Here is a 23,927-nt window from a genome sequence, read left to right on the forward strand (position 1 = left end):
GAATGGAGAAATCAATTAATGGCAACATAGAGTCTCTAAGGGCAGAAATAAAAGGTGAATTGGCAGAACTTAAAAATGCTATCAATGAGATCCAATCCAATCTAGATAATCTAACAGCTAGGGTAACTGAGACAGAAGAGAGAATAAGTGATCTGGAAGACAGTATAATAGATAAAAAGGGAAAAGAGGAGGCCAGGGAAAAACAGCTCAGAATCCATGAAAATAGAATTAGAGAAATAAGTGACACCATGAGGCGTTCCAATGTCAGAATAATTGGAATCCTGGAGGGAGTGGAGAGAGAGAGAGGGCTAGAAGATGTATTTGAGCAAATTATAGCTGAGAACTTCCCTAATCTGGGGAATGAAACAAACATTCGAGTCCTAGAGGCAGAGAAGACCCTCCTAAGATCAAGGAAAACAGGCCAACACCCCGGCATGTAATAGTAAAACTCGCAAATCTTAGAACCAAGGAAACCATCTTAAGGGCAGTTAGGGGGAAGAGATTCCTTACGTACAGAGGGAGGAACATCAGAATAACATCAGACCTAACCACAGAGACCTGGCAAGCCAGAAAGGCCTGGCAAGACATATTCAGGGTACTAAATGAGAAGAACATGCAGCCAAGAATACTTTATCCGGCAAGGCTTTCATTTAGAATGGATGGAGAGATGCAGAGCTTCCACGACCAGCAGAAGTTGAAAGAATATGTGACCACTAAGCCGGCCCTGCAAGAAATATTAAGGGGGGTTCTATAAAAGGAGAAAGGAAGAGTGATCTACAACAGAAACTTACAGGGACAGTCTATAAAAACAACATCTTCACAGGCAACATGATGACAATTAATTCATATCTTTCAATAATCACTCTCAACATGAATGGCCTAAACGCTCCCATAAAACGGCACAGGGTTGCAGATTGGATAAAAAGACAGGACCCATCCATATGCTGTCTACAAGAGATTCATTTTGAACCTAAAGATACATCCAGACTGAAAGTGAAGGGATGGAGGTCTATCTTCCATGCCAGCGGACCTCAAAAGAAAGCTGGGGTAGCAATTCTTATATCAGACAAATTAGATTTTAAACTAAAGTCTGTAATAAGAGACACATAAGGACACTATATCATTCTTAAAGGGTCTATCCAACAAGAAGATTTAACAATTGTAAATATCTATGCCCCCCAACATGGGAGCAGCCATAAGCCAACTGTTAACCAAAATAAAGAGTCATATTGATAACAATACGTTAATTGTAGGAGACCTCAATACTCCACTCTCAGCAATGGACAGATCATCTAAGCAGAAAATCAACAAGGAAACAAGAGCTTTGAATGATACATTGGACCAGATGGACCTCATAGATATTTACAGAACATTCCACCCTAAAACAACAGAATACTCATTCTTCTCGAGCGCACATGGAACTTTCTCCAGAATAGACCATATACTGGGTCACAAATCAGGTCTCAACTGATACCAAAAGATTGAGATTATTCCCTGCATATTCTCAGACCACAGTGCTCTAAAACTGGAACTCAATCACAAGAAAAAATTTGGCAGAAGTTCAAACACTTGGAAGCTAAAGACCACTCTGCTCAAGAATGTTTGGGTCAACCAAGAAATCAAAGAAGAACTTAAACAATTCATGGAAATCAGTGAGAACGAAAACACATCGGTCCAAAACCTATGGGATACTGCAAAGGCGGTCCTAAGGGGGAAATACATAGCCATCCAAGCCTCACTCAAAAAAATAGAAAAATCCCGAATTCACCAACTAACTCTACACCTTAAAGAACTAGAGAAAAAGCAACAAACGACGCTTAAGCCACGCATTAGAAGAGAAATAATTAAAATTAGAGCAGAAATCAATGAATTAGAAACCAGAAACATAGTAGATCAGATCAATGAAACTAGAAGTTGGTTCTTTGAAAGAATAAGATTGATAAACCACTGGCCAGACTTATCCAAAAGAAGAGAGAAAGGACCCAAATTAATAAAATTATGAATGAAAGGGGAGAGATCACGACTAACACCAAGGAAATAGAAACAGTTATTAGAAATTATTATCAACAACTATATGCCAATAAACTGAGCAATCTGGATGAAATGGAGGCCTTCCTGGAAACCTATAAGCTGCCAAGACTGAAACAGGAAGAAATTGACAACCTGAATAGGCCAATAACCAGTAACGAGATTAAAGCAGTGATCAAAAACCTCCCAAAAAACAAGAGTCCAGGGCCTGATGGATTCCCTGCGGAATTCTACCAAACATTCAAAGAAGAAATAATACCTATTTTACTGAAGCTGTTTCAAAAAATAGAAACAGAAGGAAAACTTCCAAACTCATTCTATGAGGCCAGCATTACCTTAATCCCCAAGCCAGGCAAAGACCCCATCAAAAAGGAGAATTTCAGACCGATATCCCTGATGAATATGGATTCCAAAATCCTCAACAAAATCCTAGCTAATAGGATCCAACAATACATTAAAAGGATCATCCACCATGACCAAGTGGGATTTATCCCCGGGATGCAAGGGTGGTTCAACATTCACAAATCAATCAATGTGATAGAACATGTCAATAAAAGGAGGGAGAAGAACCATATGGTCCTCTCAATTGATGCAGAAAAAGCATTTGACAAAATACAACATCCTTTCCTGATTAAAACTCTCCAGAGTATAGGGATAGAGGGAACATTCCTCAAGCTCATAAAATCCATCTATGAAAAACCCACAGCAAATATCATCCTCAATGGGGAAAAGCTGAGAGCCTTTCCCTTAAGATCAGGAACACGTCAAGGGTGCCCACTCTCACCACTGTTGTTCAACATAGTACTAGAAGTCCTAGCAACAGCAATCAGACAACAAAAAGAAATAAAAGGTATTCAGATTGGCAAAGAAGAAGTCAAACTCTCTCTTTTCGCAGACGACATGATACTTTATGCGGAAAACCCAAAAGACTCCACCCCCAAATTACTAGAACTCATCCAGCAATTCAGTAATGTGGCAGGATACAAAATCAATGTACAGAAATCAGTTGCTTTCATATACACAACGCAACTGTAGAAAGAGAAATTAAAGAAACGATTCCATTTCACCAAAAACCATAAGATACCTCGGAATAAACCTAACCGAAGAGGTAAAGGAGCTATACTCTAGGAACTACAAAACACTCATGAAAGAAACTGAAGAAGACAGAAAAAGATGGAAAAATATTCCATGCTCATGGATCGGAAGAATAAACATTGTTAAAATGTCTATGCTACTCAGAGCAATCTATACCTTCAATGCCATCCCGATCAAAATTCCAATGACATTTTTCAAAGTGCTGGAACAGACAATCCTAAAATTTGTATGGAATCAGAAAAGCCCCCGAATTGCCAAGGAGATGTTGAAAAAGAAAAACAAAGCTGGAGGCATCACATTGCCCAATTTCAAGCTGTATTACAAAGCAGTGATCACCAAGCTATATTACAAAGCATGGTACTGGCACAAAAACAGACATACAGACCAATGGAACAGAATAGAGAACCCAGATAGGGACCCTCAACTCTATGGTCAAATAATCTTTGACAAAGCAGGAAAAGACATGCAATGGAAAAAAGACAGTCTCTTCAATAAATGGTGCTGGGAAAATTGGACAGCCACATGCAGAAGAATGAAACTCGACCATTCTCTAACACCATTTGCAAAGATAAACTCAAAGTGGATGAAAGACCTCAATGTGAGACAGGAATCCATCAAAATCCTAGAGGAGAACATAGGCAGTAACCTCTTTGACATTGGCCACAGCAACTTCTTCCAAGATACATCTTCAAAAGCTAGTGAAACAAAAGCAAAAATGAACTTTTGAGACTTCATCAAGATAAAAAGCTTCTGCACAGCAAAGGAAACAGTCAACAAAACAAAGAGGCAACCCACAGAATGGGAGAAGATATTTGCAAATGACACTACAGATAAAGGGCTGGTATCCAAAATCTATAAAGAACTTCTCAAACTCAACACCCAAAAAACAAATAATCAAGTCAAAAAGTGGGCAGAAGAGATGAACAGACACTTCTCTGAAGAAGACATACAAATGGCTAACAGACACATGAAAAAATGTTCATCATCATTAGCCATCAGGGAAATCCAAATGAAAATCACACTGAAATACCACCTTACACCAGTTAGAATGACCAAAATGGGCAGGGAAAGAAAACAAATGTTGGAGAGGTTGTGGAGAAAGGGGAACCCTCTTAAACTGTTGGTGGGAATGCAAGTTGGTACAGCCACTTTGGAAAACAATGTGGAGGTTCCTCAAAAATTTAAAAATAGAGCTACCCTATGACCCAGCAATTGCACTACTGGGTATTTACCCCAAAGACACAGATGTAGTGAAAAGAAGGGCCATATGCACCCCAATGTTCATAGCAGCAATGTCCACAATAGGCAAACTGTGGAAAGAGCCAAGATGCCCTTCAACAGATGAATGGATAAAGAAGATGTGGTCCATATATACAATGGAATATTACTCAGCCATCAGAAAGGATGAATACCCAACTTCTACATCAACATGGATGGGACTGGAGGAGATTATGCTAAGTGAAATAAGTCAAGCAGAGAAAGTCAATTATCATATGGTTTCACTTATTTGTGGAACATAAGGAATAGCATGGAGGACATTAAGAGAAGGAAGGGAAAAATGGGTGGGGGGAATTGGAGGGAGAGATGAACCATGAGAGACTATGGACCTGAGAAACAAACAGGGTTTTGGGGGGGGGGGATTGGTTAGCCCGGTGATGGGTATTAGGGAGGGCACGTACTGCATGGAGCACTGGGTGTTATACGAAAACAATGGATCATGGATCACTACATCAAAACCTAATGATGTATTGTATGGTGACTAACATAACATAATAAAATTAAAAACTACTGGGGCGCCTGGGTGGCTCAGTTGGTTAAGCGACTGCCTTCGGCTCAGGTCATGATCCTGGAGTCCCGGGATCGAGTCCCGCATCGGGCTCCCTGCTCGGCAGGGAGTCTGCTTCTCCCTCTGACCCTCCTCCCTCTCATGCTCTCTGTCTCTCATTCTCTCTCTCAAATAAATAAATAAATAAATAAATCTTTAAAAAAATTAAATTAAATTAAAAACTACAAAAAACTAAAAATAAAAAATAAAAATAAAATAATCTTTCCTTCTCCCTCTGCTCCTCCCCTCTTGCACTCTCCCTCTTAAAAAAAAAAAAAAAAAAGGAAGAAAATTTACCACATTATAGAATGAAATACCTTCTCTGCCTGTACAAAAGGATCACTTCTATACCATGACCAGAGCCCCTGGCTGTCTTGAACTCCCTGTCTAAATTTGCTATTATTCAAAGAGCAGACTTTTTAGAATCTGATTATTGGGAGAATGGGACATGGTACATATTAGTGTGTCTAGCCTTAACAGTGTTTCCATCAGTCAGCAACTATTGCTTGGATCAACTAGGAGTAGAGTAGGCTTAACTTGAATTTCAGTCATGTTGGCAACAGAAGCTCTGAAGGGTTATTAGGCCCAGGAGCTGTGCCGTTTAAAAGAGTACATTTGGGCGCCTGGGTGGCTCAGTCCTTAAGCGTCTGCCTTCAGCTCGGGTCATGATCCCAGGGTCCTGGAATCGAGCCCCGCATCAGGCTCCTTGCTCAGCAGGAGAGTCTGCTTCTTCCTCTCCTTCTCCCTGCTTGTGCTCTCTCTCCCTCACTCTCTCTCAAATAAATAAATAAAATCTTTTTAAAAATAAATAAAGTAGCACATTTGATAAATTGCTTTCCAGATTATTTTCTCTAGAAAGACTTGATTCTTAGATCAAAGACTATCAGTCTTGACATTTTTGTCTAAATTTCAGAGGCCCTGTTTTCAAAATAACATTTTCTAAAATAACCATAATTTGGGCTCCTGGGTGTCTCAGTCGGTTAAGCGTCTGCCTTCGGCTCAGGTCATGATCCCAGGGTCCTGGGATCGAGTCCTGCATCGGGCTCCCTGCTCAGGGGAATCTGCATCTCCCTCTGCCTCTGCCTGCCACTCCCCCTGCTTGTGTGCTCGCTCTCTCTCTCAATCTCTCTCTCTGTGTCAAATAAATAAATAAAATCTTTAAAAAAAATAAAAAATAAAAATAAACAAAATAAATGAAATAAAATAACCATAATTTGACTACATTGAGTCACTAACAGAACCTGAGGCTATGTTGCTCTCTCTATTCCTGCTTGAGGAGCTGGGTCCAACATACAGAAACATGGACTCAGCTTCCATAGTTAGGAGCCATTCTGGAAGATGATGTAACAAGTTCCCCCCTCCCCAACACACACACACACACACACGCACACATGCACACACACACACATAGTTTGGGATGGAGAATAAAGCACTAGTCATAATTCATGATTTCCTCAGTGTTTTGACAAAGCTATTTACCTCAGGAATTTGAACTCTGTCTTAAGAATTTGTTTTCTTTGTTAGGAAATATTTCAAAGAAGCCTGTAATGTCCCTGAGCCAGAAGAAAAGTTTAATATGGATAAATACACAGATGTGGTGACAGTCAGCAAACCAGTCATTTATATTTCAATTGAAGAAATCATCAGCACACATTCAGTAAGTGGGGTTGGAAAAGGGTCTTAGCACGGTTCAGATGCGATTTTGTTAAAAATGCTTAGTCTCTATGGGGCTTCCTGTAAGCATGTGCTAATAATACTCATACTCAGAATCCTAAGAAACCTTCGATTATTTATTCCCTGACTTACACATGAATAAGATTCCTTTTCCCAAACAAGCCACATTTACTTTTTACATGGTGCATTTATTCCCTCTAGTGCATAATAAAGCTCCTCCCAAATCAGAAAATTTACTTCTTACATGATCTGTTGACAAAGTCAGATTGTGAATGTCAAGTTTAAGTCCTGAGCAGGGATAGGCCCTGCTATTTCCTCTACCCACCAGGGCTGCACTGCCTGAACCCCCACACTATTTCTCTTCCCCTTCCTAGAATCTTCCCAGCTTTTCCAGTAAAATTCTGGGATAATGAGAATATTCTCTCTCTCCCAATATTGAACATAAAGATAGGGAAAATAGGCTGTTTAAGGTTAGGAAAGAGAGGACACCCCACCCAACATTAGCTGCCTGCAAAGAATCATTTCTGTTGTTCTGGAAAATCCCATTTCTCAAAGGCAGTTTCATAGTCTGTGGTATGTCACAATGTCTCCATCTAGATGGCGTGCAAACGTCACCACCATCAGCCATGAAAAGAATATTAAGTGTCTGTTGGGGTCAGGGCACTTAGCTCAGCATGGGAAAGCCTTAGATGGCTCCTCAGTCATTTAAAGTAAAAAGAGGCTAAACATTGAGAGTTTCTTTGGATTTTTGTTTGGGTTTTTTTGTTGTTTTTTTTGTTTGGAAAAAACCAATTGGAAAGTATTTCCTGAAAAACCTGGTTCCTAAAAGATAATCTTTTTGAAAATAGCTTACCACCGTGCTCCTCCAAGAGAAGTCTTAGGGACATGTTTAGAAACATACTCCAGACCTCCCAATTCAGAACTTACACTCTAACAAGAACCCAGGTTCTGCAGATACACACTAGAGGTCAAAAAGCCCTCATTAAGGGTATACTCAGTTGGGATTACACACAACTACAAGGAAAGCATAACAAATACACACCTCTGAAAGGTCCTATCCCACCCCCATCAAAGCAGATACACTAACAGGAGGCAAAATTGGCTACTAAAATTTCAGTCCGTGTTATTAAGCTCTTCTAACTAACAAACTAAAGCTTGAATACAGGTTTTGAAAAAAGATTGGACCTGCTTTTGGTTTCCCTCTTTCAGGGATGGAACAAGGAACCACCCTGACATTTGCAACAAGCTCTCCATGAGTATTTTGAGTGACCTTAAACAAAGGCGGGTCTGAACGGCCAGCCAAAGGAGTGAGTTGGTTGATCAAATGAAGAGGCTATACTTCTTTTCTCTATGTATAAACACTCAAAATCATAAAACATGTCCAGCAATGCAACATTTGCAAAACTGCTCTAATGAGCAAGTGGACTCATTCATATTTGAGCAACGACTGTTGTCTTTTTTATGGTAGATTATCTGTCTTAAAAAAATGTCCACATCCTGGCTACACATTTGTTGAGGGCAGTATCTTCATGCAGAAAAAGCGGGGCGGAGTTATCTTTTAGAATGAGACATTCTTTCCCAGGGATAGCCATGAAAAAAATGTTACTGTATTCAGCTAGACTGTTACTCTTTAAGGAGAAATCATCTGTTCTTTTTGTTAACAAAAATTGAAAAGAGGGGGTTCTGTTTTCCTGGGAAATCTGGCTTGTGACCGGTTTGGATTGTCTTCATGTGTTAGGCTGGAAGCAGATGTCTAACGTGGGAGTACTGTGACTGCCGAGAAAGACTATTCTGTTTACAGTCTGTCTCAAACGAGGAGGTGTCCACATCTACACAGAAGCCTGGCGGCAGCTCAGCCCACACAACCTGTGACCCCCTGCTTGCCCCTTGTCCTCTAAGGAACATGTAGACCCTCAAAATAAGCTCCTTAAAGAGACATTTTCAAGACAGTTTTCTGTTCTGTAATCACCAGAATAAAGGGTTGAAACTAGCTGCCTAAATCCTCACTCCCCAAAGACAGCAGCCGAATCAGCTCTCCTGTCTCTTCAGAGAACAGGAACTTAAAGTTATACCTTATTTTGTTCTGTTACTAATGTACCTTCCCCCAGAAATATGCATCCTACCATTCCAGATGTCACTATGTCATTTTATCACCTTTATTACTTATGTAATGCCTCTCTTTACACGCTTCGCATCCTTTTGGGGATTGCGTACCAGAAACAACACCTGGTACATCTAGGTCTCAGGCCAAGGAAGCATACAGGCGTTTCTGTGATCCCTACCCTTGAAAGATCTTCAATTGCCAGGCAGATTGAAATAGCTAATGTGGTGATTTTTTTTTATATATAGCCATACTGTTTGATTACCACTTAATTTTTCCCTGAAGAGATATGGAAATGTGCTTCCAGTTTATTAGCAGAGAGACTTCTGCCTCATTTTAGGCACTTTCCTCCCCACATTTGACCTTTTCTGTCAAGGTGGGCTGGAGCACGGGGTTAAGTGGTAGAAGGCTTCTTGGAGGCACATCTCACCAGATCTTGCCGAAAGAGGGTTTTATGGGCACCTTTCACAAAGCTACAATTTCTTCACGTAAAGTAGGCATTTACCTCTAAGACAATATTAAAAACTGTGTTTCCCTGTGGTCTCTAATTTTAATAAATGTCAAACTTGTAATTAAGATTCAAACAATAGGGGTGCCTTACTCCTCTGCCGGTAGAGTATGGGACTCTTGATCCTCGGGGTTATGAGTTCAAGCCCCATGTTGAGCATAAAGCTTACTTTAAAAAAATAAAAATAAAAATAAAACAGTATTAGAAGAAAATTATCTTGAAAAACTGGAAAGGGAACTTGACGTAAAAATGGTAGCACTTAGGAATTTACTTTTAATTGTTTGTGTCTCTGTGTTTATTGCTGTTTCTGTAAAGCTCCTGTTGGAACACCAGGATGCAATTGCACCTGACAAACAGGACTTGCTGAATGAACTACTGGAATCCCTGGGAGAGGTACCTAGTGTGGAGTCTTTTCTTGGTAAGAGCTTCTGCCTTCTATTTATCCTGTGGTTTGTGTTTAGTTGTTCAGTTTTCCTATTCTAGATCAAAATAATCTTAATATGTAACCTTACTTAAGAAGATAACTACACTAGCCCCTTCTTACATTAAGAGTTCTGTAATTCATAGTGTCCTAGGTTACAAATCAATTAGATAGCAATTAAACTCTAGATGCATCAAAAGGGATTAGTCAACCTATATCATAAAGAAATCATTAAAGAGCCAAATTTATTACAAATTCCTTGCTGTATTTTATAACGATTTCTTTTATTAAGTTCTCTTTTAGTAATATTTTCATGTTTTGAGTATCTGTGCCCCCATGTTATTTTACAGTTTAAATCAAAGACTTTTTAAGGGGTGACTGGCTGGCTCAGTCGGTGGAACATGCGACTCTTGATCTTGGAGTTGTGGATTCGAGCTCCGTGTTGGGGGTAGAGATTACTTAAAATCTTTTTAAAAAAAAAAGAGAGAAAGATTTTAAAAGCCTCTTGGAATATATTAGTATATGTTTTGTTTTGTTTATGAAGACCATTATCCCCTGTACAACAAAGCCTGTCTTTCCCATAGAACATTTATCTTGCTTTGCTGATGCCAACACAATGAGTGAATGGTAAGAATAACAATGTTTTATTTCTGCAGGGGAAGGAGCAGTTGACCCCAATGACCCTAACAGGGCAAATACACTAAATCAACTCTCAAAGATTGAGATTTCCCTTTATTTGACAAGCAAGTACGACCTAGGGGACGGTGAAGCTATAGATGGCCAAAGCCTCATGATAAAGTAAGTTTGGGGCATAATGGGCACATTGTGTCTCGGATTATGCATCTTAAAACATGCAAATTTAAATAGGCTGAATCCCCAAATAATTCGTTTTAATGTATCTAAATATCGAAATACGTTGTTTATTCATCAAACATCTGACCAAAGGATAATAAATAGACTACTTATCATTTAAGAGGGAACTAAATGTTATAATAGTTTATAAAGCTTATCTTGTTTTTCACTTTTCCATGTAGCAATTTGATTCCTTTCTTTTAAGAAACAAAGTGATTAATTCTGCCTGTAGAAGTCCTTAGGTAACTGAAGGGAAATACCTGTTTCAGAGTGGTAAAAAGATTAATGAGGAAATACTTGAAAGCATATTTAATGTCTGGGATCCAGTGTTAATACAAAAGGCACACCATGGTAAGACCTAACACTATCATCTGCTTTATTAACCTTCTTTCCTATTACTCTAAGCCCGGATATGTTTACCAGCTTTGACTTATACCCTAGTTCCTGCCCCTGAGCATTTATAATGAAGCATTCATGCTTTTATACTGTATTGTTTCCATCAAGGCCTCTGGATGTTCCACACCAGTCCTTTACACACGGAATACGAAAGAATGAGATCCGTCACCATAAATCAAAACACCATAAACCAAAACATATGCTCACCAAACAATACAGTTTTTAAGAACTTACATAAACAAAAGGGTGCATGTTAAGTCAGTTGTGTCTGAGACTGAGGTGGAGAATGGAAGTGGGAAATGGGGCCAAAATGGAATAATTATGTATTTAAATAATACTTCACAAATTACTTCTAAGTTGCATGTCCTGAGTTCTGAGGTGGTTTTCATTTGTAACAAGAGCTTTCCTTTCTGCCCCTGACGGGATTCAAACAGTGCTCATCTCCAGTTAAGTTTTTTCCAGATATTCATCATCATCCATTAAAATGGCAAAAAAAAAAAAAAAAAAAAACTTATTCAGTGTCCTATGTTGCAACCTGTGCTTCTTCTCTTCGGCTTCATTAGTTTGTGCTCAGATTTTCTAAGGTTTCATCTACGTGTGTAGCAAATCCTCAGTACCTGCTCTGTGTCCATGGCCCTGGCTTGATGCTGGGGAGACAGCAGTAAGCAAGCCATTAACGGTCTCTGCCCTCTGGGGGTCTGAAGTCTGCCAGCGGGGAACAGGACAGAGGCCAAGCTGCAGGACTCTTACACAACCTTGCCCTCAGAAGAGGTGAGGGCAGTTCCTTAGACTACTGAAGAGCAAGTCAGATTGAATTTGCAGAGACGACACAGGGCAGCGCAACAGAGAAGGGCCGGGGAGGAACCGTGCAGTCTGTTCTCTGGGTTCCTCGGGGAAAGTGCCAATTATAAAGGTAACTGAAAATGCAGATTGTGTGGTTCTGCCATACAAATTAAAGGAGGCCAATGGGGTGCCTGGGTGGCTCAGGCGTCTGCCTTCAGCTCAGGTCATGATCCCAGGGTCCTGGGATCAAGCCCCGCTTCGGGCTCTTGGCTCAGCAGGGAGCCTGCTTCTCCCTCTCCCTCTGCTCATCTTCTCTCTCTCTCTCTCTCTATCTCTGTGTCTTAAATGAATGAATAAAATCTTTAAAAACAAAAACAAATTAAATGAGGCCAAGCATCCTATGATCTCATATGCTTTGTCCTTAGAAGTAATGGGAAGAAATTTTCTCGTAATTGGTTTGGTCTGTTATTTGAACATCATTTTCTAAAGGCAGTCAACTCAAATATGTGCATTAATGAATGGAAATCACAATGTGGGTAGTCTAAAATATCACATAATTTCAATATCCTGTATTTATATATATTTATACAGTCTCCATGGGTCTGTGAACTTTTGGAATTCATTTTAAAAGCAAAACCATGTAAGTCAGGCCTGTTGGGCAGCCATATGTCTTAGCTAGAGAAACCTGGTCCATTGTCCTACCTGCCTCAGCCCTTGTGGGGCTCTGTCACAGCTCCCCACTGTGTACGGGAAACAAATGTTGTCTATTCCTGTAATCACTATACTAAGTAGAGCCACTCATTTTTTCTTATTGTAGTAAAATACACATAACATAAAATTTATCATTTTAACCTTCTAAAGTGTACAATTCAGCGGTACTTAGTACCTTCAGGATGTTACACAACCTTCACTACTTTCTAGTTCCAGAACATTTTCATCACCCCAAAAGTAAACCTCATACCCATTAAGCAGTCACTCCCCACTATCCTGGGACATCCTTCCAGGCCATGCTCCCTAGTCCCTAGTCCCTGGTCCCCGGGCCCTGGTCCCTGGTGCTTTCTGTCTCTGTGAACTTGCCTATCTGGGTATTTCATATAAATGGAATCATACACTACGTAGCCTTTTGTGTCTGACTTCTTTGACTCCGCACAATGTTTTTGGCTGAATAATATTCCATTGCATGGATATACCACATTTATCCTGGACATTTGGGTTGTTTGCACCTTCTTGTGACTAATACTGCTATGAACATTGGTGTGCAAGTTTTTATTTGAACACCTGTTTTCAGTTCTTTTGGGTGTAAACCTAGCAGTGGAATTGCTGGGTCTTAAGGTAATTCTAAATTTAGCTTTCTGAGGAACTGCCAAACTTTTTTCACAGTAGCTGTACCATTTTATATTCCCACCACCAAGGTATAAGAGTTCTAATTTTTCCACAGTTTCACCAATACTTAAATTCTCTTTTGTGGTGTTGTTATAGCCATTCTAGTGTGTATAAAGTAGTATCTCATCATAGCTTCGATTTGCATTTCCCTGATGATTAATAACATTCAGTGTCTTTCTGTGTCTTTGTCAGCCATTTGTATACCCTCTTTGTAGAAATGTCTGTTCAAGTCCTTTGCCCCATTTTTAATTGGATTGTTTGTCTTTCTGTTGCAGAGTTCTAAGAGTTCCTTCTATATTCTGGATAGTAGACCCCTACCAGATTTATGATTTGCATATATTCTTCCCCTTTGATGGGTTGTCTTTTTAGTCTCTTGGTAATATTCTTTCATGTACAAAAGTTTTTTAACTTGGCAAAGGACAGTTAATGTATTTTTTTGTTGTTACTTGTGCTTCTCGTGTCATATATAAAAAATCATTGCCCAATCTAAGGTGATGAAGATTTACTCCTATGTTTTCTTCTAAGAGTTTTACAGTTTTTGCTTTTATATTTAGGTGTATTATCCCTTTTGAGCTAATTTTTGTGTTTGGTGTAAGGCAGTAGTCCAATTTCATTTTTTTTTTTTTTTTTTTGCATGTGGATGTTCACTTATCTTACCACCATTTATTAAAGACACTTTTTCTCAAAGGTACAAAGGTACCCTTGTCAAAAGCCAATTGACCACACACATATGCCTTTCTGGACTTTCAATTATATACCATTCATCTTAATATCAGTCCTTATCCTAGTCCCACATTGCACTGATCACTGTAGCTTTGTAATAAGTTTTGAAATTGGTAAGTCCTCCGACTTGTTCTTTTTCAAGAAGCCTTTTGTTCTTTGGGGTTCCTTGCAATTCAGTGTGAATTGTAGAATCAACTTTCTCATTTCTATAGAAAGGTTTTTGGGCTAGTGTTTTAATAATTCTTAATAATTCACTGCTTTCCTAGACCTCTGGGGTCTAGACAGCCTTCCTCTGGGCATACTCTGAGATCCTGCTGTAGGCAGAGCCCTTCACTAAGCAGCCCAGTTAGTGGTCAGTGTGGGATGACAAACTGAAACAACGATTGACCAGGTGGCCTTCTGTGAAAGTGGAATTTGGGTATTGTCCAAAAGATTCAATAGAATTAGCTCCATGATATTAGCCAAACCTTACTTTCAAAGACATTATACTTTAGGTATATATTTGAAAATCTTGCTAATAATAGATAATTATAAGATGTGTCAGTGATAGCAAGCTTAGAGACCATCTAGTCCACATCTGTATCTTTGAGGTGAGGAAATGTAAGTCTAAAATTATGGGAAGCAAGTAACTAGTCACTGACATGCTTTAAGTTCATAAGCCCTTTATTATGGATATTCCATTAATAGACTCTTTAAATACTGATTTGAAAACTCTTATGGGGATGTCTTTTTTCCAAGCTAATAAACCAAATTCCTAATTCAAACATAATATATAGTTCTTAGAGATCTTCATTACAGAACCAAACTTAACTAAAATCAGACAATGCCTTTCAGAAGTTAGTGTGAAATGGACAATCATGGAATGCAGAGCATTTAAGACATGAAAATACCTGGCTTTTCTCTATAAAAAAAAAAAATCCATTTTGCTTCCTCTTTAAACAGGTTGTGTTTTTAACTTTCAGAAATGTCTTCTTATGATTAGTTACAAATAACTAGCCTTACAGTGATGAGTAACTCATCTCCATGGGGGCAGGACTTACGCTAGTAACTTTATACCATGCTAGCTTTATAATTCTTAGCGATTAGCTGAAGATGATAGCAAACACCTATGAAGTGCTTACCACGTGACAGGCACTCTCTTACAGATTCAGATAGATAATAATATACATGTGTATTATATACATATATATTCAATTATATATAATATTCCATAGATATGATTTATAGATATATAGAGATATATATGAGATTTGTCATTTTATACTCTCAGCAACCATAAGAGGTAGAGGTGATTACCTATATTTTACATAGAGGCACAGAACAGACAAAAATTCTTTCCTAGGTAATATGGCTAGTAAGTAGAGAATAGATTCAAACTCAGATGATCTTAACTCTTCCAGGGCCTGCCCTCACAAGATTTTACAGCTCATTGAGGGCAAGGCTCTTTGTACTCTTGGGAATCTTAGAATAAATAATGAGAATGATAGCAGAGCAGTTACTTCATAACCGATGCTGGGGCATCTTTCCAGGCCAGAGAGGAAGACAGACCGACCGATGGGAGGGACATGAAGGCACAGATGGGGGTAGGAAGAACATTGTGTTTCCCTTCTGTATATATATGGAATAAGGAGCCTGAGTTTGGGCTTTTGCCATTTTGCCAAGACTACCAACCCTGCTGATTACTAAAAGAACAAACCAGAAAAGCCTGGTTGAGACCTCCTGGGGAGACCTGGGATTACAGCCTCCATCTGGCACTTACTAGCCATAGAACTCTGAGCAAGTCACCTTAGCATCAGTCTCCTCATCTCTAAAATGGGGAAGAAGGCAGAGGGAGAGGGGAAGGAAGGGATACAATGAGCCAAAGAAGGCATGCATTAACACTGTATAAATTACAGAAAACTACACAATTCTAAATCTCTCTCATTATAATTCATGATTCTACTTAAAATATGTGAACTTTGGGGCGCCTGGTGGGCTCAGTAGGTAGAGCAAGTGATTCTTGATCTCGGGGTCATGAGTTCAAGCCCCATGTTGAACGTAGAGCTTATTTTTTTTTAAAAATGTGATCCTCATGACCTTTATTAAGCTTGTTTTTCTACAGGAGTCTGCGTGCTTTGGTAGAAGGCACTGTTTGTGGATTTAATCAAACTTAACTGCCCGGGTGCTTCAGTTGTCATTTCTCAAGAACTTTTTTTCCTATCCCATGATTCAGTTGAGGCATCTATCATCCCACCTGAAAGATTTCTTTGCTTTTGGTACAAACTCGCATGGGCACCAAATGGCTAAGGTGATATTTGCTGTCTGGTGATAAAAATGTGTAATCATGTTAGAAGAATTTTAAACAACTGGAAATATTCCTTAGATTGCACAAACATGAATTCCTTTTCAAACTTGGACAAGCTGTAAGTCAGATGGCAGAGGGGGAGGCTCAGCGATGCTACCGGTCAGAGCATCATAAAAGATGCCTTATGAGCGGAATGGCCAAATCTAAGAGGTCACACCGGTTTACAAGCACCACGTGGTCTCATTTATCAACAATAGGATTTGAACACAGCTGCGATGAACAAACTCCCCACTGTATTTCTTTTCTTCTTAATTCTTCCTCAGAATTAAAGTCCTTGGTTTGATTGGCCTATCTTACCTATTGTTTGAACAGCCAGGGAGCCAGTCCTCTCCACCCAGTTAGTTGATTTATGGTGGTTAGACCATATCTAGAATATTGTGTTTGCATTGGGGTGAGGAGGGGACACATCTTAAGATCTTTGACAACAGATGGGAGCAAAACTATGAACTCTTTTTTTTAATCCTATTGTGAAGAGGCTTAAGGAACTGGGGGTTTCAGGTGCAAAAAGAAAGGACTGGGGGATGGGGACACAATCTGGGCCCCTCTCTGCAGGTTTGTGAGGAGCTGATGATATGGAAAGTGAATTCAACTTGTTTTTTGCAACTCTAGAAAATAGTGTGACCTCTGTGTAACTCTCGAACCTCTTACATCTTAGTTGCTTCATTTGTATAATCAGGGATTGGACTGTTCCCCAAAGGTTCCCCTCAGTGCTGAAGTCCCATGACTAACCAGGTCCAGTGAGTGGGATTCACTGGAAGGCAGGTCTCTCAGAGTGAGCTGCCTGTGTAAGAATGGAATGTTCCAGTGTTGCTCTTGCCAAAATAAATTCGACACGAGCCACGCAAGTAATTTTAAATTTTCTAGAAATTACATTTTAAAAAGAAACAGGTGAAATTAATTCCAGTATATTTTATTTAATCCAATATGTTGAAAATTTCATTACTTCACTGTGTAATTTGTGTAAAAAATTGTTAATTTTTTCATACTTAAACGTTCATAATCCAGTGTGTGTTTTACACCTGTAATACATCTCAGTTTGGACTAGCCATGTTTCAAGTGGTCCATTGCCACCTGTAGCCAGTGGCTGCCATCTTGGGCGGCAAAGCTTTCATGACCATGTGAATGCTTACCACACGTCAGACCCTAGTGAGTGGCTTTACATGGGACTTTTCATTGAGTCCTCACTAAGTCCTCTGAGAGATTCCGATTCTATAAATGAGAAAACAGACTCATTGAGATTATATAATTTGTACAAGTCCACACAACTAGTAAACCACAGGAGCCCCAAATGGACCTTAGATCTATCTGATCCCAGTGCCCTTAACCATTAGGCATGCTGCAGGGGAAGATAGTGAGTTCCCTGTCCTGAAACAGGATGGTTACTTACATGCAAGATGTCTGGGGTGGAACTTTGGCAAGTGGATTCCACTGGCTTGACATAAAGTTGAATTCCTGAGAAAGATGCAGTATAGGCAGTTCGTCCTTGAGTGACTCCTTAACAAACAAACATTCTTTGTCCCTGGCAGGGCACGCTTTAGTGACCTGGGTCATTTTGGTCATCAGATATCCTCTCTAAAGAAATGAGCTGGGAGTTTTCTGGAAAGATAGATCATAAGTGGTTCCTAGAATATTTTTTCAAATATGGAACTGTCATTGTGTTGACATTTTTAAAATCATCCAGTGCTTTTATTTTTAACTTGATGTTTCTGTTGAAGACATTAATGATGATTGGAAGAGGGAGTGGTGTAAGGAGGAAACGAGACTTGGCTAAGCTACAGCCACCTTAGGAACAGTGCCCTCTCCCGCATGGCTATAATTAGCTGTGTGTCCACCTTGGACTCTCAGGGGAGTGTTCGGACATTCCCAGACAGCCTGTAAATCCCCAGCAGTGAAAGGTCATGGGTCAGAGGAAATGGCTGTAATCATTCTTCTCATACAGACCTGCAGTAAGTAAGAAATGACAAAAATAATGTTTACAGATGGCTTATTGGATTTTATCCTATTTTCAAAAATAAGATATTTGGACTTCACTTTGAGGGCTTCCTCTGTCATTTGCCCTGATGATTCAAAAATGAACAGTGTTTTGTTTTCATTTTCCCATTTTCATGCCATGTGAACATTTCCTGCTGTATGAAGAAGAAAGACATCATCCAGTGATGGCACACAATGCCTTTGAAAGAAACGATGTTAAATACAACAGAGCAGCAAGAACAGTGAAACTTCAATCATCAGTTAGACCTGTTTATAATTTAAGGCAGCTTCTTTTTATGTCTCTATTTTTTAGAAAGGAAGCTATATCCAATAATAATTTTCCCGCTCATGTAAAAGTACACACACAAAGGGTCAACCCTTTGCCTTTTATGCTGAAATCTTTTCACATCATTACACAACCTGATCTTTGAGTAGGATTGCCATGAAGGACACATGAGAAAAAGTATTGTGGTTTTAGTGCTTTCAGTGGAGTTTCCTAGCTGTTAACATTTTATTGAGCAGCTCCTCTATTTTCTGCCATCTAAAGACAAGGACGCAAGCCCATCTCTTAGCTCGTCCACCAGACCTGAGGTTCTTGAACACCATCCGCCTCACTGTTGTGTCAGCCGGCAGCCAACGCCGCCCCAGCCCACCTGGGACTACTGCTCCCACTGGCCTTCCAACTGTTCCATACCTTTCTCAGACCAGGAAGAGTAACCACTGGACTAGCTCCTAAAGGTTTATAAAGTATTAAAGAGGCTCAGAAGCTTAAAGTTAGTAAAGTCAGGAAAGGGGAGAGGGTATTAGATATCATTCCTGTATCCTCCACAGTTGCAGGCCATATCAGCTGCACATCCCTCCTGCTCATCAAAAGTAGTCTCTGTCTACAAAGAAGAAAAAGTACTTAGAGAAGGAATCTACTGACATACTTGTCCCCCTGTTACTGACAGCATAATCCCACAACATCCAGTATGTAAAACCCGGACTTTGATTATCAAGCACTCACAAACTTGCAGGAGCCTCAGAGCAGATGTGAATTTCTGAAAGACCGTTCTGTTTTAAGGGATTATCTTTGAAGCTTCATTTTTGTATGCGATCGTGTAACACATACAAAGAAGCATAGGGGAGAAGCAGATTGTTGCACGTCAGGACTGCCGTCTGAAAGTCTGTCTCTTCTCAATTTTGTAAGGACCAAAAAGCTGATAATTGATGTGATCCGGAACCAACCAGGGAACACATTGACAGAAATCTTGGAGACACCAGCAACGACACAACAGGTAATTGGTCTTTGAGTGTAAAATAATAAGTACCATGTATGTGAGTTGACTTTCTTAATCTTAATGTCCAGTGTTTACTGTTACTGCAAAGACCATGTAACTGACATGGTTTGGAAGTAAGGAAATTTATGTGTTACTCTGGCCAGCTGAGTTCAGTCATAAATATAAAATCCCTATAATGGGAAAGAAATATAAAATGAGCACCAAATGTATGCTAAATGTAAATTTGTCCTAGACTAGGAAGATAATTTTAAAGCCTCTGAATGTTCATCATAAACCTCATATAGGGGCGCCTGGGTGGCTCAGTCGTTAAGCGTCTGCCTTCAGCTCCAGTCGTGATCCCAGGGTCCTGGGATCGAGCCCCACATCGGGCTCCCTGCTCGGCGGGAAGCCTGCTTCTCCCTCTCCCACTCCCCCTGCTTGTGTGCCCTCTCTCGCTGTGTCTCTCTCTGTCAAATAAATGAAAATCTTAAAAATAAAATAAAATAAAATAAACCTCATATAGTGGGTGGGCAGATAAGTCAGTTAAAAGATAGTTCTGGTCAATAGGATGTAGAAAAATACCTTTCATATCTTACGTATTTGCTAAATTGAAACAAATGTCTCACACATTAAAACTGTTTTCCAAATGCTTCAGAAGTGAATGTCTTGAGTCCATCAGGTCAGAGCACCATGATCGTGCTGTAAGTAACTAAAGGTTCCTAACAATCTTGCATTAAAGTTGTTATCAACATCTTTTAAAATGCCTCATTGTTTATTTAGTTCATTCTGAATTAAGTTAATTCACTGCTCTTGCTTTTGTATCAGTAATTACCACTTGCTAAACAAAAGTGAACAAAATTATCTAATTAGATACTTCTTAGCAGAGCGGCACATAATTTTCCTGAATCATTCTTTTTTTCCTTTAAGATTTACTTATTTATTTGAGAGAGAGAGAGAGAGTGCGCACATGTGAGTGGGGAGAGGGGCAGAGAGAGGGAATCCTCAAGCAGATTCCCTGCTGAGCACAGAGCCCGATGTAGGGCTCAGTCCCATGACCCTGCAGTCATGACCTGAGTGGAAATCAGGAGTGGGACGCCCAACTGACTGAACCACCCAGGCACCCCATTCCTGAATCATTCTTCATTTAATTGGTTGCCAAGAAATGACTGTTTCTAATTTACAAAACACAAAGAATGAAACCAAGTTATCTGGTGTTTGTTAATGTGTGAATATTTTTAAACAATGTGGGTGGAATATCCTACTAATTTAGTAAGAGAATTTTAGTCCTTATTGAATATTTAATTTTTCCCCAAATGTAGCATAGTCACAAGAATGCAGACTCCCAAGATCAAGTATAGTCCTGCACCTCCTAACTATGTAATTCTAGGCACTTAGAAGGATTTCTCTACCTCAGTTCCCCCAACTATAAAAGGGAATAATAATGGTGCTTAATTCATAGCAAGAACAAATGATTTAAAACATGTTAAGCGGGTAGAATAATAACTGGCACATACTAGGTGTCCAATAACATATTAAGTGCTGCAGTTAATGTTGACCGCTGACCTGTAAACTATTCCTGTGTTAGTCTATCTGTCATCTAATAATATTTGTATCCTTAGACTTTATATTGTGTCAATCAGTTGTCTAATAAAATGAATTGGGAAGATCACCAGTCTCCTTTTATTACTGTTTTTTTTTTTTAATAACCTGTCCAAATTCTATTCATTCATTCATTTACTAATCAATTACTTGGAAACTTAGGATGAACTAAAATATTCTTATTCCCTTTGGTTCAAAGACACCCTGCAGGCTTTTCAGAGTTGATAGTTTGAGAATTATTCCCTTATTAAAATAAAGGTCTCTGCCCTCATGGTTTACCAATCTCCATAAATATGCTGATGTGTGAGAGTTCAGTTGGGTTCTGGATGTTTAGGGTGTTCTCACAGCTGTGTTTTAATGAATAATGTAGTTTTAGTTTCCTCAGCTGAACTGTCCAGGAATTGAAATCCTTCCATCCAGGGACTTCAAAAATATCAGTTATCCACTATAATATATTCATTACTAAGGTGATTTCTCATCTTAGCACTAAAGTAGCCATTGAGAATCTTGCTCAAAGTAGGCCTGCCACCATTGTTATATTTCTCAAAAACATGAGATAATCCCTTCCCAAAGACCTATTCAAATTCCATGAAGAACATAAGCTGATTCTGGTCTTTGGACTCTGACTTGAGACTTCTTTTATTTTGACATTAACTTGTCTTGTACAGTTTATGAATTTGTGAGACTGGGGAATCAGAAAACAGTCAACATCTTGATATTCCCTTTTCAGGAAACAGATCATGCCAAAGATATGGTGAGCCGTGCAATTATAGATTCCCAGGCTCCAGAAGAAATGAAGCATAGTCAGTCTATGGTTGAAGATGCACAGCTACCCCTGGAGCAGAAGAAGAGGAAAATCCAGAGGAATCTTAGGACTTTGGAACAAACTGGACACGTGTCATCCAAGAATAAATACCAAGACATTCTCAATGAGATTGCCAAGGTTTTTGGAAATAGTATTCTTCCTTCTTCACTTAGCAGACATTTGCTAATCTTTGGTCACATGCTAGGCACTCTCTGAGGTGACATAACAGATTCATAGTTGTATTGCCATGATCAATATTATAGATTTTCAAAGGCTTCAAAGCCACTGATGACTTTTTTTTTCTTTAAGATTTTATTTATTTATTTGACAGAGAGAGAGACAGCGAGAGAGGGAACACAAGCAGGGGGAGTGGGAGAGGGAGAAGCAGGCCTCCCATGGAGCAGGGAGCCCGATGCGGGGCTTGATCCCAGGACCCTAGGATCATGACCTGAGCCAAAGGCAGACGCTTAACCAACTGAGCCACCCAGGCACCCCATTGATGACTTTTAATAGAAAAAATTCACAACTTCCCCAAGTCATTAGGACATTTGACACACACCAGAAATAATGCTCAGGAAATTTAATTGACAGGTCTCATCTATACCTTTAAGCAATACCTATTAAGTTTGGGGGTTTTTTTAAGATTTTATTTTTTTGGTAATCTCTACACCCAACATGAGGCTCAAACCTACAACCCCAAGATCGAGTCACATGCTCTATCAAGTGAGCCAGCCAGGCGCCCCAATACTTACTAGTTTTAAAATAAAAATGGTACTTCAATGAGAGTTCTCTCTTGTTAGTTGTCATATAGCCCAGTTGCTCTTAGGACCTGCCACTGAGATATTAACTCTGTGTCCCTGAGAATGTGCCGCTGAGCAGTTGAGCCTAAATGCAGTTAAGACTTCAAGGGTGCTTTCTGTTTTCTCATCCCATATTTTTACAGTTGGGAAACTTCCTGAGAAAGGGATCTCAAATTAGTGTGAGGAAGCATCACAGGAAATGGCTAAGATCTGTATGCCAAGGATAAGGAAGTATATATTTGAGTCAAAAGGACATTTCCTTCTTTTTATCCAAATATGCAAATTAAAATGGGTCTGGAGGTTAAAGGCAGTTAAGTGATCAGGAAAAAAGTAAATGTTCTCACCTTCTTGGTGGAAAATCAACTCCGCTTCTTTCTTCCATGGAAAGTTATGGTCACTTAGAGCAGTAGACTTAGTCCTCCTAGCCTAAGTGACTCAAGGGAAGTCACATTTCTTTCCATAGCTCTGGGGTGGAGAATATTGCTCTCTGGGAATAATTAGTAGAGAAATGAACGCTTTTGCCTTAAAAAAAAGGTCTACCATGAAGGCATCCTCCAAAAGATTCTGTTTACTGGAGAATTGTTATTTAAGGACGTATGCATGTCTATCTGGATTCCTAGGTAAATGTGTTTTAATCTGTCCACATAAGGAAAATCATAGTAAACAAGCGCCATTTTCTTAAATGAAACATTTTCATGATTTACCCGTTAGAATTACAAATAAATCTTATGCCTATAAGTTTAAATATAGCCTAGCTCCTGTAAGTTATAAGCAGTTTGGACAACTTAATGTTCTCCTAACTCTATTTAAATCCAAGGAATAGTTACCAGAGTTATATCTTTCCCATCAATCTTGAGAGCTCAGTTGTTTTTGGAAACCGAGAGAAATACTTCTCAGATTAAAAAGTACATTGTTTTTTGTTTGTTTGTTTGTTTGTTTTACTTATTTCTAAAAGGAATGCATTGATTACGTGTAAACCTTTCCAGGTAAAGTATCCTTCCAAGTGGAATGTTGAACACATTCTGAAGAAATTGCTGTCTCCTAGGAAAGTCTTCCTTGGGCCCCTCTTAAAACACTATTTTTCCTTAAATTAATTGTATGGTTATTCCAAAAATGCTTATCCGCTTTTCCATTAAGGAAAAAATAAACCTTAGCAACTCTGTTAAAGTGAAATATGGACCCTTGCCAGTCTGAAGTATAAGCAAGGAAGGAGGGACACTTTAGTGTTCAGAGATGAAGGTCACTGAGGGAAGCTACAGGTTAATGGTCACAAATAGGGATTCAATAGTCCACAGTCTTCTTGTCCCACATTGGCAATATCATAAAGTCAGCTTCTTAAATCTCGTATCATAGCCTTGAT

General features: G+C 39.3%; 1 protein-coding gene across 4 annotated transcripts in view; it reads left to right on the top strand.

The window, feature by feature from the left end:
* The window catches only part of IQGAP2 (IQ motif containing GTPase activating protein 2), a 289,473-nt gene that overhangs the window by 256,668 nt on the left and 8,878 nt on the right, over positions 1 to 23,927 (top strand). For all 4 annotated transcript variants that reach the window (XM_045896728.3, XM_045896738.3, XM_045896719.3 and 1 more), the window contains 5 exons: positions 6,473 to 6,605; positions 9,547 to 9,649; positions 10,309 to 10,450; positions 19,294 to 19,381; positions 21,693 to 21,905. In XM_045896728.3, the coding sequence (XP_045752684.1) occupies positions 6,473 to 6,605; positions 9,547 to 9,649; positions 10,309 to 10,450; positions 19,294 to 19,381; positions 21,693 to 21,905 (679 nt within the window). The remainder of the gene's footprint in view (positions 1 to 6,472; positions 6,606 to 9,546; positions 9,650 to 10,308; positions 10,451 to 19,293; positions 19,382 to 21,692; positions 21,906 to 23,927) is intronic.

The sequence above is a fragment of the Mirounga angustirostris genome, unplaced genomic scaffold, assembly GCF_029215605.1.
Source record: "Mirounga angustirostris isolate CCGP_5_RB_7025 unplaced genomic scaffold, mMirAng1.0.hap1 SCAF_7, whole genome shotgun sequence".
NCBI classification, from domain to species: domain Eukaryota; kingdom Metazoa; phylum Chordata; class Mammalia; order Carnivora; family Phocidae; genus Mirounga; species Mirounga angustirostris.